General features: G+C 38.9%; 1 protein-coding gene across 1 annotated transcript in view; it reads right to left on the bottom strand.

Moving 5' to 3' along the window:
• Positions 1-994: 994 nt before the first annotated feature.
• The window catches only part of Kif4a (kinesin family member 4A), a 115,217-nt gene continuing 100,783 nt past the window's right edge, over positions 995-15,428 (bottom strand). The window contains exons 23-31 of the mRNA XM_013153713.2: positions 15,235-15,364; positions 13,476-13,646; positions 13,017-13,124; positions 11,777-11,854; positions 11,321-11,419; positions 10,394-10,576; positions 4,211-4,327; positions 2,267-2,389; positions 995-1,744 (exon numbers count right to left, since the gene is read on the bottom strand). Of these exons, the coding sequence (XP_013009167.1) occupies positions 1,541-1,744; positions 2,267-2,389; positions 4,211-4,327; positions 10,394-10,576; positions 11,321-11,419; positions 11,777-11,854; positions 13,017-13,124; positions 13,476-13,646; positions 15,235-15,364 (1,213 nt within the window). The 3' untranslated portion in view covers positions 995-1,540. The remainder of the gene's footprint in view (positions 1,745-2,266; positions 2,390-4,210; positions 4,328-10,393; positions 10,577-11,320; positions 11,420-11,776; positions 11,855-13,016; positions 13,125-13,475; positions 13,647-15,234; positions 15,365-15,428) is intronic.

Genomic DNA, 15,428 nt, shown 5'->3' with positions numbered 1-15,428 from the left:
TCTTCCCCTTCCAAAGGAGACAGCAAGGAGCCAATGCTACTCTGCCCTGCAACTGAACAGTAGTGTGGTCCCATGCCCATTCCATGTCTACAAAGCAGGCAGAAGGGCTTTAGACACATGAGACCTGCATTCAAGCCTTAGCTGTTACTAACTTTGTGACTAGACAAATTATCTAACTTCTTTGTAATTCAGTGTTATGCCTTGGATCCTTAAATGTCCCCCAAAGGCCCATATATTTAAAAGGCTTAATGTACTATTCAAGAGGCTGTGGAATCCTTAAGAGGTGGAGCCTAGTGGAAGGTCACTTCATTGAGGGTGCACCCTTGCCAGGGGGCAGTGAACCCCCCAGCCCCTTCCTCTTCCTTGCATCTTAGGCATGAAATGAGCAGCTTTTCTCTTGCACTTTCTTTTGTTGTGATATGCTGCCTCGCTCTGTAGATTTGAAAGCAATACAGCCAAGGGAGGAACATGCACTGGTACCTCCAAAACTGTGCATTAAAATCAATTATTATCTTTGTAAGTTTATTTCAGGTATAGAGATGTGAAGCTGACACATTCTGTTTCCTAACTTGCAAAACAAGGACCTGCCTATCCTGAGCATTTTTTTTTTGGTGAGAGATAAGAAAATTATAGCAGGAACATTGATGTGTTTCTTACTCCCAAATCTGGAGGCCATACAGGTTCTAAAGTAGTCAAGCCACTCCCTTTTCAAGCATTGTTCCAATTTCCTAGAGCAGCCAAAGTAACATAAACACAATATTATGCTCTCCACTATCCTCTGGGAAACAGTAGGGTATGCTGGGGATGGAGCTCAATGGTAGAGCATGTTGCTTATTGACACACACAAGGCCCATGCTTCCATCCTCAAAGCAACTTTTCCAAACAAGGCAGGAAGGGTCAGGAACTTTGATGAATCTTCACAATAGCTTTCTTAGAGTCTTATGAACACAAGTTAAAGTTTTATTTCTTCTCTAGTGCAGAAGGATCTTCCCAATCAGTACACAGGTTAAACTTTATTTATTTAACATTTTAAAATATTTCATTTATTTTACTAATATGGTAGACAAATGAAGGTCCTGTTAAAAGACTTAAAATCCAGAGTCAATTCAGGACCCAGCCCCATTCCTGAGAGGTGAAGGATTGGAGCCAGGCTTCCATTCTGGACCAGGTTCCTCTGTAAGCTGAGATGACACAGAGGAAAGTCTCAGCCTATTATCCGTCAGGAATCATACAACTGCTCACAGCAAGAAAGTGCTAGATCCTACTGGGGACTGGTTGCTGATGAGTCACTAGGGAAGGTGAGTTGGTTCTCTCTTCAGTAGGTTTAGCATCTTCTGGAGAAGAAAGAGTAAAAGGAGTCTGGGACAAGGGCCAGAAGACAGAGGGCCAACATTCAAAAAAGGTTTCTTTCCTTTTAATAGCATTCTGTCCCTTCAACAGTGGGACACCTGAAATCCAGAGTAGTCATTAAAAACCCCTTCTGGCTGCAACCTGACTGTGACTCCCAAGGCAGACTAGAGGTCCAGATGATGACTCCAACTCAGTGGGGCTCTTCTTCGATAGGGGGGCAGCCAGAGAAGAAGCTGGTATTGCTGGCCAGAGCCCGTTTCTTTTTCTTCCCTGGAGCCTTATTTTCTTGGGATTCTGTTGCAGAATGTTTAAATTCTGCTAGGTCAAAGGAAGAGAGAGCTGGAGCATTCTTCTGTGATAGCATCTGGTCTACATCACACATCTCTTTCAGAATCTAGAAAGGACAGAGACAGATATGAATAGACTCCGGATAGGGGCAGACCTCAGCCCAGCTGAGTCACTACAAATGCTCAATTTAATCTCAGTAGTATGAGGTGTTCCTAAGATTGCTGTATTAAGAAAAGCACTCTAGCTGGGTATAGTGATGCATATCTATAATTCTAGCTATTTAGGAGGCTGAGGCAGGAGGGCTGCCAAATTTGAGGTCAACCTGGGAACTCAGTGAAATTATGTTTCAAAATGAAACTTTAAAAAGGCCTGGGGGTACAGCTCAGTGCCTTTCCTGTATGAGGTCCTGGGTTCTATCCCCAGTATTACAAAAAACCAAACCAAACCAAACCAAAAAAAAAAAAAAAAAAAAAAAGAAAAGAAAAGAAAAGAAAAGAAAAACCTCACTCTAGTCTATTCCCAGTTCTTGGCAAGTTGATTATACTTTTCTCTCACCAGGCTCTGTCATAGTTAATGCAGAGAAGGATGCTAACATAGGTTTCTAGTATCTGCCTTTTAGCTCCCATACCTTGCTATTGGGAGTAGCACATACAGGGTTGAAGAAGCTCAATCCTGGAGTTACTTCTGTGGGATCTTCTAGTTTGAAGGAGCCTTCAGAATCCTGAGTCCGTTCAACAGTGCCCAAGCTATCCTGAAAACCAAGCAAACAGGCATATTCTGCATTTGGCTACCAGGGTTACAAAATCAGTGTGCTCCTTTTTAACCAAGGAGGTTCCAGCTCTACGTGCCTGATCAGTCAGAGTAACTATTAGGAAGATTGTGATCAGAAAGCTCATCGAGCTCAATATACTCTCTCCTTAAAGGAATGAAGGAATGCTCGGAAGCACTCTTTGAAGGCAAAGGTCTGAAGATAGCACCACAGGACATATCATGAGTCAAGGTTCAAAGCAAGGTAAGCCTTAGTTATTTCTTTGATTAAATCTTCCCTCTCTATGGTCTGCACTAGCATTCATTTAGGGTGTTGCCTATATTAGTATTCCTTTCAGATATGGAAACAGTCCAAGTGAAAGAATTCCCTTAAGTAACAAGGTGAGTCTGTGTAGCTCAGATTAGAATTATAGTCTGTTGTTATGGAAACAGAGCTGTATTAAGAGTCAGAAGCCTGAATTCTAATCTTAGTTGTCATGACCAGCTGTGTAATATTAAGTGTATCACTTAAACTTATCGCTGGGTTTTAGTTTTCTTCTCTATAAAATGAAGGCAGTGGACTAAGACCAATGGTTTTCCCAACTGAAATCATAATAGAAAGCTCAGTATGTAAACAAGGAGCTAGCTGGTTGTGGTTAAATGGAACTAAATAGATTCAGGTCATGGCCTTCTCCAGGCCCTTCCCATGTAGCAAGCAACCATAGGACTCTTGAACCCAAAATGAAAAACCATGGAAAGTGGGAATCCTTAAGGTACCTGCTACTTCTATGATTCTTAGCCCGACTTCTCCTTTGACACTTTGGTCCTCTGGTGCTTACTTATCTCAGAAATCTTTTTTTTTTCTCTCTTTTTTCTGGTACTGGGGATCGAACTCACAACCGCCTGCTTGCAAGGCAGGTGCTTATGCCACTGAGCTAAATCTCCAGCCCCTCAGAAATCTTTTTAACAGAAGATCCATGGCAAAACTTCTATGTGTAGATGTTTAAGAAATGCATGATGAATAATCACTACACTATGCTTTCTGGAATTATTTTATTTCACACAGAGAGCTATAGCAATGTGCTTCTGCTATGGACAGGTAAGTGTATGGCAAGTACAGAAATCTGACCTGCTTGGCACAGCTCTTTTCTAGGCACATTTTGTTTTCCTGAGTTTGTTATTTTTAAAGAGCAATACAAAGAAGACAGCTACAATTAACTGGGTTCACAACAGTGGCTAGTAGAAAGACCCGTGGGTCTTTTCCTAGAGTCTGGAAATAGTTGGTTCCCTGGAGAGGGTCTAACAACTAATGTCTCAAGATAACAGGAGGGAACCGGGGATTTAGCTCAGTAGCATAAGTGCCGGCCTGGCAACAGCAAGGTCATGAGTTCAATCTCTAGTACAAAAAAAAAAAAAAAACAAAAAAAACAAAAAACAGTGATCAGGAGGATTAATTTCCTTCCTGGAAGCTGCCACCTCAGCATATTGCTCATTCAGTTCTAGCTAAACCTCTGGACTAGTTTGATCCTGTGTGCCTATATGCCTGTAAATGTCTGCTTTCCTGTTCTTTTTATAGCCTCAGAAACTGGACAGAAACTTTACCAAGACTAGGGGTGGGGATTGAATACCTAGGAATCTCCTGGAATGAATGATTGGCAAGCAGCAAGGAGAATACAATGTCTCTTTTCCTGGGTGCAGAGGGAAAGTGAAAAGGTAGGAAGAGGTGCACAGGAGATTCTAGGTTTCAGAGTACAAGGCAGAAGAAAAGAGTGGTGACTAGCAGGAGATCTGAGGGAGTAGTGAGGGGAAACAGCACGGATCCTACCTGGCCTTGCTGACGGTTCCGACACTTTGTAGGGTCACAGCAGCAGGTCACCCCACAGTCTGACTTTTGCTTCCTACACCCACACTGTTTGTTCCCACACCAGCCCTTGCAAGAACACTGCAAAACAGGATTATGGGAGGACACATTATTAAAAGGACAAGAGTTCTAGTTTAAAATGCCTTCCCTTCACTTGCAAGCCTTTCTAGAACAAAATGGAAATTAGCATCATCTTTATCAAATGTCAGTATCCTGTCTTCTCCTTCGGTCTTGTGAACCAAGAATTATCACAGGTTTATTAGACTAAATCATGGCAAAGAAACTTACTTTTTTCTGGTAGAATACTTTTTTTTTTTTTTTTTGGTCTTTTTTGTTTTTATCGGTACCAGGGATCGAACTCACGACTGCCTGCTTGGAAAGCAGGCGCTTATGCCGCTGAGCTAAATCCCCAGCCCCACTGGTAGAATACTTAAAGCACAGATGAGAGGGATATTATAATAGTGCAAGGCAAGCTGGGCATTAGTGGTGCATGCCTGCAATCCCAGCACTTGGGAGGCTGAAGCAGGAGGATCACAGAGATTTCAAGGCTAGCCTGAGCTATAAAGTGAGCTCAAGGCTAGCCTGAAGAGCATAGTGAAACCCTGTCGCAAAAAGACAAAAAACAAAACAAAACAAAACAAAAAAACCCTGAAGACCAAAGAAAGAAAAGAAAAAAACAACACATTAATGCAGAGCAACAGACAAAGACTTTTATGACAATTTATGAACAAAGTGAAGAACAGTGAGTTGGGTAGTAGTATAGCTAGGTATATTTAAGGATTGAGCACAGCTGCTTGATGCTTTTCTTTAGACCACCTAACTGTACTTTCATCCACCTCACAGTTCTACATTTTGTTAACTGTCAGCCTGAGCTTTGTCCTCATCACTACAATCACCCAGTATTTTAATCAGTTACTGGGGATATGAAATAGTCATTTGTATTTGGTAGAACTTTACAGTTTCCAATGTAGTGTCATATAATATAAATATGAAATCTTATAAGCAGACTACAAGGCAGGCGTATCTATCAGCTCTAATAGTGGCATAAATACGAGAGGATAATTAATAGGTAAGATAACAGGGTTACAATCCAAAAATATTTTGACAGGCTGTAATTATGGATTGCAAGTAGAAAGAAAAGATGTAATGGGAATATGTCTAAGTGTGGTATTTAGGTTCCCCCCAAATTAACCACATGTATAGGACATGGGAGAAAACATAGCTTATAAGTAGTTTCTGCAGAAAAAGCCTATAGATTTGAGGTGTCAATAGTGTGAAATAGCTATAAAAAGAAAATGTTGTCAGGAAGAAATTTGGAGTTCAGAAAACAGAGGAAACAAATTTTTCATTATGCCGTTGGTCAGGTGTACCCTATAGTATTCAAAATAATGTCTTCCCAATTTATTCATTCTCCTAATAGTGACATTTTTCACTATTACAGACACATCTATAGATTTATACTGAAATTACATCAAATTTAAACCCTTAAGCCTTTTATATATGACAACTACTACCTTTGTTTTGCCGTTGTCAAGGTGAAGGAAACTGATTTTTTTTCCTATGTAGATACCATATATTGCTTTATAAAAATTGAAAATAAAAATGATTTTAATAGTTGTATGTATTATTTCACCATGTGGACACGGCAATTTATATAACCATTCCCCTAACATTAGGTATTAAGATTGTTTTGAAATAAATTATTTGTTACTATAAATCATGTTGTAGTGAATATCGTTATAGAGAAATATGATCTAAATCATACTGTGACTGACAAGACTTCCCTTGATCTGGCCTGACTACCTCTGACTTCATCTTGTGTTGCTCTCCCACTTCTTAACACATTCTAGCCACACTGGCTTTTTCAGCTGTTCTTTGAGGCATCAAGTTCATTCCTGTCCTGAGGTCTTTGCATTTGCTGTTCTCCCTTCACTGAAATGTTCTTCCTCTGAGTCTTCTCTGGATTTACTTCTTCACTTTGTTCAGAGCTTAGCTTAGATAGGTCTTCTTTCCCCTGATACTCTTTTTCTACCCCATCATCCTCTATGATTCCACAAGCATGTATTTCATAATGACAAGGATCTCATCTGTGTTGTTTGTTACACTCTTAGTATCTAGAAACAGTAACTAGCACACAGGTACTCAGAAAAGACTTGTTGAATTAATAAATCTATTTACATACCCATGACAATTTCCTTAGTATATGTCTGTGTGTATAATTACTAGCTCAGAGGATAGGAACATTTCTTTTCCCAGTATATGTGCTGTCAAAGCAAGATAAATAGGAATATTTTTAAGGCTTCACATAGTATTTTCAAGTTGCCTTCCAGAAAGGTATACAAATTTACACAAACTTTGAGTAAGACAGTGCAAAAGACCAAGTTCTATGACATGACCTAGAGATAGTACACCAGGATAACACTGAACCATTGGCTGATGTTCCCTGGGTATAGTCATCGAGTTCATCAAAATGCTTCAAAAGTGCTGTTACCCTGTCCATGTTTCTATATTTTATCCAAAGGGATAATATGAGAACACAGTTATTGGAAGGGCTGTCATTAAGAACTATTAGGCTTTGACATAGCCAAGACCTATTAATGGGATAATTTAGTATGGGATAGCACATTTCAGCTAACTAATTTCTAATAATTAGTGGATAGGGCAGTCCTGTGAGACTGTGAGCTTCTCCTTACTCTAGTCTTAAGCAAGTGGAGACTAGATAAACACTTGTGGTAGTATAGAATAGTCATTACTCACATGCTAGATGTAGTCACACAAATGCCATGTGCATAAGCTGTGACTTCATTCCATTCTCTCTTATTCCAGGAAGCAGGTCTGAATGTCAGAGAGGGAGTGAAATAGAGCTGCAAATATATTATGTACATACGTGGGGGTATGCATAAATTATCACAACTCCTAACAACCCACTAGCATGTCCCAATACTGCAGTTAAAAAGTAATAGAGGATTCTTTTCTTTTTTTGCAGTCCTAGGGATTCAATCCAAGGATTTGAATGTACTACGTAAGCACTACTATTATGCTATATTCCCAGCTCATTGTATTGTATTGTATTGTATTTTGAGAAAGGGTCTTGCTAAGTTGCCCAGGCTGGCCTTGAACTCACATCTTTCTGTCTCATTTTCCAGAGCACCTGAGAATACAGGTATGCACCACTGTGCCCAGCTCAAAGCTCCTTTATATAGTGTGGAAAGCATAGGTGAAAGACCTTTGGACTTCCTTTTAGCCCATGGTCTCAGCCTTGGCTATGTGTAAGAAATCTCTGGGAGCTTTTCAAAAAGGCTAGGCCTACCACAGACCAATTAAATCAGAATACCTGGAGATGGCATCCCAAATTCACCATACTTGACAGTTCCCTTGAGGATTCCAATATACAGTGTGGGATTGAGAATGACTGCTTTAGAGACCATGATTTGGAAGTAATTTCAGTGTTACATTGTATTTTAAATGGAAAAAACCAAGCTACAAATCAGGAGGCCTGTTCCCTTTTTCTGGCACTGGTGACCAATAAGAATTATTCAGAAAATATTTATAGCGCTTTAATAACAATACCTTTACAAGGTAAAATAGCATATATTTCCTCTTTTAACTTCTCAGATGCTATATAACACCATATAAAAGTAGTATTATTAAACATCCACTTATATAACTTTGACTTTTACTTTGATTCAGGACATTAACACTGGAAAGGATTCTATTCTATTCTATTTTATTTTATTTTATTTTTCATCTTTTTGAGATAGAGTCTCGCTATGCAGTTCAGACTGGCCTTGAGCTCACTTTGTAGCCCAGGCTAGTCTTGAACTCGCAAGGATCCTTCTGCCTCAGCCTCCTGAGTGCTGGGATTACACAAGTGAGCCACCATGCCTGGATTTTATACATCATCTACTCTAGTCTAATCTCTGCATTGCTACTTTTTCTGCTACTGCAAGTGATATTCCCTTCTCCTTAGCACAAGAAGAAAATGTGGCTGAGTGAAGAAGCTATTAACTATGGATAAGTCATCATTTTGGTGTTTGTTGCAGTCTACTTTTCAGTGAGCAAGTAATAATATCAACCCTCTTCAGCTGAGCTGAAGCAATAATAATAAAGATGGCAATTCATGCATAGTGAATGTGTCTATGGTAATCTGATCAAGAGAGGTCATAACATCTACATTGATTGCTAAGAGGAAGAAACTAGACTTTATGCCAATTTGCTCTTCCCTTTGAAGTTCAATGATATCTCTTGAGTTATAAAATTAGGGAAAAAGACTGAAATTTAATTCTTACTGTTTCAGAATTAGAACTGAACACTGATAGCAGGTATTTTTTACTTGCAATATTTGCTACACTTTCATATTTTCCTCTTAAGTTACAGCAATAGTACGATTACAAATATATTAAGCTTTTCTTGAGGATAAGTATACCTACATTTGCTTCATATTTGGAAAACTCCTTTCCAAAGGTTTTAGGCCCTCTCCCATTTGTTTCTGTGCATGCTTCTCAACTCTAACTCCTGTGCATAACTAATAGTAGCAGCAGGAGTAATAGACCTTTAAATCTACATTCCGTTCATGCTCTTTACTTCAACCACAGGGGAGTGTCCATGTTTGTCAAGTAAATGAAAGATAGACATATTCTGTCCCATTTTCTCTAAATGTCTCAACCTTCTCTGCTCTAACCTTTTCAAGAGTCTGCAAATTGCTATTCACTCACTGTGCCAGAAATGTTGCTCCCATGACTGCTTCCTTTCCTCCTTACAATGTAGCAACAATCACCTCTTAGACTGCATCTTCTTAAATTGTATCTCTTTCATCTGGTTCTAAAAACCAAAAGTTTATCTTTCTAAGATGAATATGCTGAGGTTCTAGTTATGCTTTGATTTCTTTGCTTTGTTTTCCCATTGAATAATAGGCTTCTAATGTTTTATAACTATGAAGAACTATCATTGTAAGTAAAGTATGCTTCACCAGGTATGCTTAGCACACACCTATAACTATAGTGACTCATGGGACTGAATCAAGAGTATCACAAGTTTGAGGCCAAACTGGGAAACAGTGAGGCTGGATCTCTAAAAACAATCCCAAGCAAATAACTACTTCCTCTCAAAATTATAAACTTTTTGGAATTAAGGACATGCTCTTAGTCTCACCATGAGCACGTGGTATGTTGCATTCCCCATAAATCTGACCATGTGACTTAACACTTCATGGCAGTCTATTTCTTATGACTGTTCTGGTGCTGTGGTTTCACAAGGCTTGGTGCCCCATGTGCTGCACTATTAGCTAATCCAGTCAAGTAAGCTTTTAGGAAAGCAGCTAAGGTAATCTATAAACTGTTCTTTGTGAATAGAATGTGGCTGCAGGGCATAGTGTGGTCAAGGTGGTAAACTGATTGCCCAGGAAGTTCATATTGCAACATAAAACATCTAATGCTTTATAACTGAAGAACTATCATTGTAAGTAAAGTATGCTTCAAAGTCAGATTTTTGCTAATTAGCCTTAACTTAGTGTGTTTAAACTTTATTAGTTTTTTTTCTGTAATTGTTTGCCTTTAGATTAGTAAACAAAAATCAATAGGCAAGGATGAGGAACACACTGAGCTTCTGGTCTGCAGTTATTACTGATGTGACTATAATGTGGTGGAAACAAACTGGACTCAGTGTGAGAATATTCTGTTTCGAGTCCTGAATGTCACTTGGTTTTATGACTTTTAGCAATGATCTTTGGTCATTTCCTTCTTATGAGTTTAAAATCCATTTGTAAAATGCAAATAACAAACATATCATTGGATTTTTTGTGATGATTAAAAGATCATATATATGAGAATGGTTTATGAACCATAAGGTGCTACAAAAAATATGGACTGACATGATCACTTTGGAATCAGCTTCAACAAAATGAACTAGTAAGATCCAGAAAAAAAAAGAGCCAATTTGTCCACTCAGGCAGTCCTCTATGCTGGCTCCAGGTTCTACACAGATCTGGCCCAAGAAGCCTCCCTTCGTGAAGTCAGTGCCTCTCAACAGGATTGAAGGGGTTCAGTTGCAAGACTGGGGCCAACAAATTCCTAGATTCAAAAAGCTGTCCCAGTAACAGTGAATACTATTAAACAGAACCAGTGTCAGAGTTAAAGAGCTGGCTCCTACCCCTTGGATGTTCTTCCTGGACATCTTAATTAATTTTGATGGCTTCCATTCCTCATCGTCACGATCGTCACCATAACCATCATCATCCTCATGCTCATTCACAGAAAGCTCTGAATAATATTTTAGATCCTCAATGTCCATACTTTGCTCCAGGAACTTTTCTTTAACACGGGAAGGTTTTGGCTAAGAAAAAAGGTTTAAAGTGGTTATTCAATAAAAATTAAAAAAATACATATGGCATCATATCTTCCCAGTAGCTGTTGCCAGCTATATTCTCAAAGCATAGATTTCAGTCTCCTCAAAAATATCCCATGTGGCTTTACTAATAAAGAAAAAATCTGCTTTTGTTTTTGGTCTCACAGAGTCTTTGAAGGGGCAGAAACAGGAGGCTGGTCAATCTGAGGGAGGAAGGGAGGACTTGTGATAAGTATCTTTGGATGGACAGTTGAACATTGCCCTTTTCTCTTCTTCCTCCTCAGTTGTATTACAAAATGCTTGTGTACGGCCAAAAGTCAGTCTTCTGAGAAAGGAGAATGGCTGTTTTCCTTAGAATTATACTCTCGTTTTATCTGGACTATCAAGGAAAATTGAGATGCTAAAATTTGGGAATTTTAACTTACTTTCTTTCTTTCTTTCTTTCTTCCTTCCTTTTCTTTCTTTCTTTCTTTCTTTCTTTCTTTCTTTCTTTGTGTTTTTTGAGAGAGGGTCTCACTGTAGTTCAGGCTGACCTTGAACTTACTATGTAGCGCAGGCTGGCTTCCAACTCACAGATCCTCCTGCTTCTGCCTCCTGAGTGCTGGGATTACATGCATGTGCCACCACACCCAGCCGGGAATTTTACTTCTTAGCCTCTTACAAAAAGTGGTCTTAGTATACCCACCCAAAACCTAATCTATACAAAGGTATCACAGGCACTAAGCATTTTACCTTAGGTGGGATATATTCAAAGGAAGAGTCTGGAGATAGAAGGATATCCTTAGAAAGATGAGGTTTCTCCCTGTTGGCTACTTGGAGCAGCATCAGTTTCTGTTTGAAGAGGAAAGACAGAGTATATAATATAGGGCAGCTTTAGAGAATATTCATGGCTAAAAGGATTCTAGACCTAGGCTACTTCAATTTTAAATCATAGTAAAGTGAGACAGGACCACAGTAGAGGAGGTTTAAGGACTCCCACATTCTAAAATCAGTATTAAATTCAGAAAAGGGCATATTTAAAAACTTGTGTTTATGCCATTTTGAAATGCACAAGATGGTATCACATAGAAACTCAATGTAGACTTCATAAAATAGAGCTAAGCCACCAAATCAAGGGCTGCTCCTAACCCCTGGTTTTGGTGGCAACAGGGTTTCCCAGGGCTTCAGTGGTGAGAAACCTTGTATTACCTGCTTGATTATTTCATTCTCCTGGAGAAGCTGCTGATTTTGCTCACATATTTCTTGCATCTTCTTAAGTTCTTCATCCTATTTCCAGATAGTGCAGTGATAGGCGGGGTTATTTTGGGCATTACATGTGGGTTACCACACAACTCACATAGATGAAAACATACTGCTGCCAAGTTGCTGGCAGCAGATGGTTTTTGCACAGCAGGCATTGGCATTCTGAAAAATGTCTTATTCCCAGTTCCTAAGTGCCTCGAATGCCACTTCTATTCCAGTGCTCTCTGACAACCTTGACCACACTCATAGGAAACCATGGGCTCTGTCCAACAAGTCAGGTCTATTTTTTTCTATTTTCTAGCCTCATACAGTGGCACCTCAGTTCACAAACATAAGTCTTTCCATGAATCTGGTAGCAAAATGAATTGGACAAGAACCAAATCAAATTCCATGTTGGCCTTATGAGGCAATTTGATTAAATTTCATTTGTGACCAGAACTGTGGGAAGAATTAAGTTCAGGAATCAAGGTACCACTATACCCCCTATTCATATTAACATGCTGATTCAGAAACCCACAGAGGGTTAGCTGTGTTGCAGATGCTCCCATTCAGTCTTCATAATGTAGACTAGACAGTTTATTTACTGTTTTAATATGTCTAACTAAACATCCTGGCACTAAAGAAAACTAGATTCATACCTACAGGTTTAACTAGTTTGATTATGTCTTAGGTGGGAGGTGTCAAGAAAACCCTAGAGGCTAGTGGTGAAAGAAAAAGATTCTAATTTGGATTAAAATAGTGCTCCAACATGCTATTAAAGGGTGTGGTGTTCTCAGCCTCTGGAAGGAATTCAGACCCCAGGCATTTTATAGACATATCAGGTCTCAACTCAGAACAAACTCAGGAAGACACAGTTGAATGCCCCCAGGATTCTAAGTAACTACTAGATGATTTTATTTCCTCAACTCTTAGAGGTCAGGGTTGAGGCAAAAGAACAGGAGATTTTAAAGTCTGTTATGTATATGTACTGCATTTTTGGTCCCAAAAATGAAGTTATTCTACATTATACTCTGATTACCCCTAACCTGATAAAACAGAGCCACAAAGGAAAAAGCTAAGCCCTTCTGAAAGCCCTTCTTTAGTAGATAATAACTGCTATGAGGACAATGGTCTAAATGAATGAGGCAGGATTCTCAGTCAGGCTTATAAAAGCCCATCTCAGGAGACCTTTCCCTTCTTCTTATACCTGATACTTCAGTGTGCTCAGCAGCTGCTGTTCCTTTCCACTGACTGACTCCTCCAGCTGCTTCTCTATCATTTGGCTTTGTTTCAGCTGGCTGAGAAGGTACAGTACCTGCAGAGAGAGACAGCACATTGAGCGATATCAAGGGAGCAAGAAGAAAACAGAATTTCAACCTAGTTAAGCCAGGTTACTCTACTGTGATTTAGAATAAACTGCTGTCTTTTGCTCTTATGGCTTGATGTGGTAAGCGTGGCAGTCACACTTCATAGCACATTAATCTTGGGACTCAAAGACTAAGAGTCATTATCACTGATAGCTGTAAACTTAGAGAAGTACCTTCTTCCCATTTCAAGTTTTTTTACTGACAAAAATTTGGAAAAGACGACATGGCTTTTGAAGGAAGCCACTAATTTTTAAATGGTAGTTTGTGTCTCAATATAGCTTCTGGGCTTGCCAGTTTACCTTCTCTTGGTGCTGTTGCTCCAGTTTGACCATTTCATCTTGCAACTCTGCCTCTATATCAGCAAAACGATTTCGCTCCTCAAACAGCATCTTCTGCATGTCAGCACAGCTTGCCTTGCTCTGTTTCAGGCTGCTTTCAAGCTTGCTGAACTGTATTTTCGAGGAAACCAGCTGGGTGGCATAAAAGAAATTCAGTTTTATTTGGAGAATGACCCACCTTTCCCTAGTCATTAGGTAGGAAAGTTGGCAGTGTTCTTGAAATGGTGTGAGAGAAATTCCTTCATGTCAAAATTCATTCTTATTTTTTCATATCATATAGATTCTGACACGGAATACTAACAGTATTGTCCTACAATTGGCCTTTATAACCCAATTAGGTTCATATCCCAGCTCTTTACCATTAGTTACCTATGTAATTTGGGTATACTTAAAAATCTATTTCAATTTCCTCATTTATAAAAATGGGGTGTGCCCTATTCCTAATCTCTCAGATTGCTGTTCTGTTAAATTAATCCATATAGATATAATTCAGAAGATAGGTGGGTGCATAGTTTATGTTCTACAGATATGACCTGTTAAGATAACATGTAAATGTTGAATCTGAATCTCTTAAGTATTTGAGTTTGTAAAGAAACAAGCTTACTGGAATTATTTGTAAATAAGGATCAGAGGATTTCCTTGAGTAAAGCTGAATATTCCAACCCTTTAAAAACAAACAAACAAGCAAACAAACCCCAGTACTACTGTTCTATTCTTAGGCTAATAGTCTATATTCTTACTGAGACACATATCTTAGGGCTGGAAGTCACTGGTAGGATATCTTATCTCAAGCTCTTTTCCAAGATAAGAATAAAAATAATACAAACAGTATCTGACAACTCTAATATTTTAATATTTAAGGAGCTTTTCCTTAATTTTAAAGAGAAATCCACAGAACACATCCTTATGACCAATTCTGACTTCTCTTAGAATGTCTGTGTTCACATGTTAGAACTTGCAGGCACGTTAGCTGAAATTGCAGATCTGGCTCTTTAAGCTAGATTCATATCCTGTGGTATTCTAGCTTGCCATTTACTAGTAGCCTAGATGGTGAACATCAAAAATACCAGTTTTCACAAGGCTCATCAGGATTCCTCAGTAGAACAAGTCTACTAATCTAACACAAAACACACAAAGGGTGGCATTGACTGAATTTGTGGATTTGGACAGTTTGTATTCTTGTCTTGAATTAAAAGTACCTCAATCAACAATGGTAATTAACTTCCATTCCTCTTGTGACAATGTAAGACATTGTAAGACAATGTAAGATAATTATTTTCAGGTCAGGGAAGGTGGCTTTTCCTTAAAATAAATCTTTACATGGCAGATGATGCTTAGGTTTTCCCTTTTCGAGACTGGTTATTAGACTTTCTGAATATATATTTCATCAGTGCTTTAAAACAGTACAATATAATAGTTTGTGTTTAACCATGGCCTACTATAGTATTCTGGTCTTTTCCTAGTAACAACAGCTAACATTTACTGAGTACTTGTTACATGCCAGGCATAAAACTATCAATTTGTTAGTCATTAATTTTGTCACTGATATGTACTTGCTTCTTTCAACCTTTACCCACTATATTCTCTAATATTAGTGCACTGGGGATTCTGCAATGAAAAGTAGCAAAGACACTATGACAATACTCTAAGGTATCTGACTTCAACCTACCCACTGAACCCAACATCCCTAGTTGTTGGTAGGGAGGAGAGTGATGTTTACCTCTCCAATTAAATATTTCATGGCACACTTGGCTTCCAGAATTGTAGCAATATTCTCCCAGCGTTGTTTTGGCCTATCTTCACTTTCTGCATCTAGGAGTTTCTGCTGGAGGTCAGCAATCTGAGCACTCCTTCATGGAAAGAGACAGCAGGGGTTATTGTAAGTAGTCTCAACATCAAGAAGGGGAAGGACTC

Source organism: Cavia porcellus, unplaced genomic scaffold, assembly GCF_034190915.1.
Source record: "Cavia porcellus strain 051 isolate PalLab524CR breed Dunkin Hartley unplaced genomic scaffold, mCavPor4.1 scaffold_3, whole genome shotgun sequence".
Lineage (NCBI taxonomy): Eukaryota > Metazoa > Chordata > Mammalia > Rodentia > Caviidae > Cavia > Cavia porcellus.
Note: the sequence above shows the minus strand (reverse complement) of the source record. Positions and strands in the feature narration are given on the sequence as shown.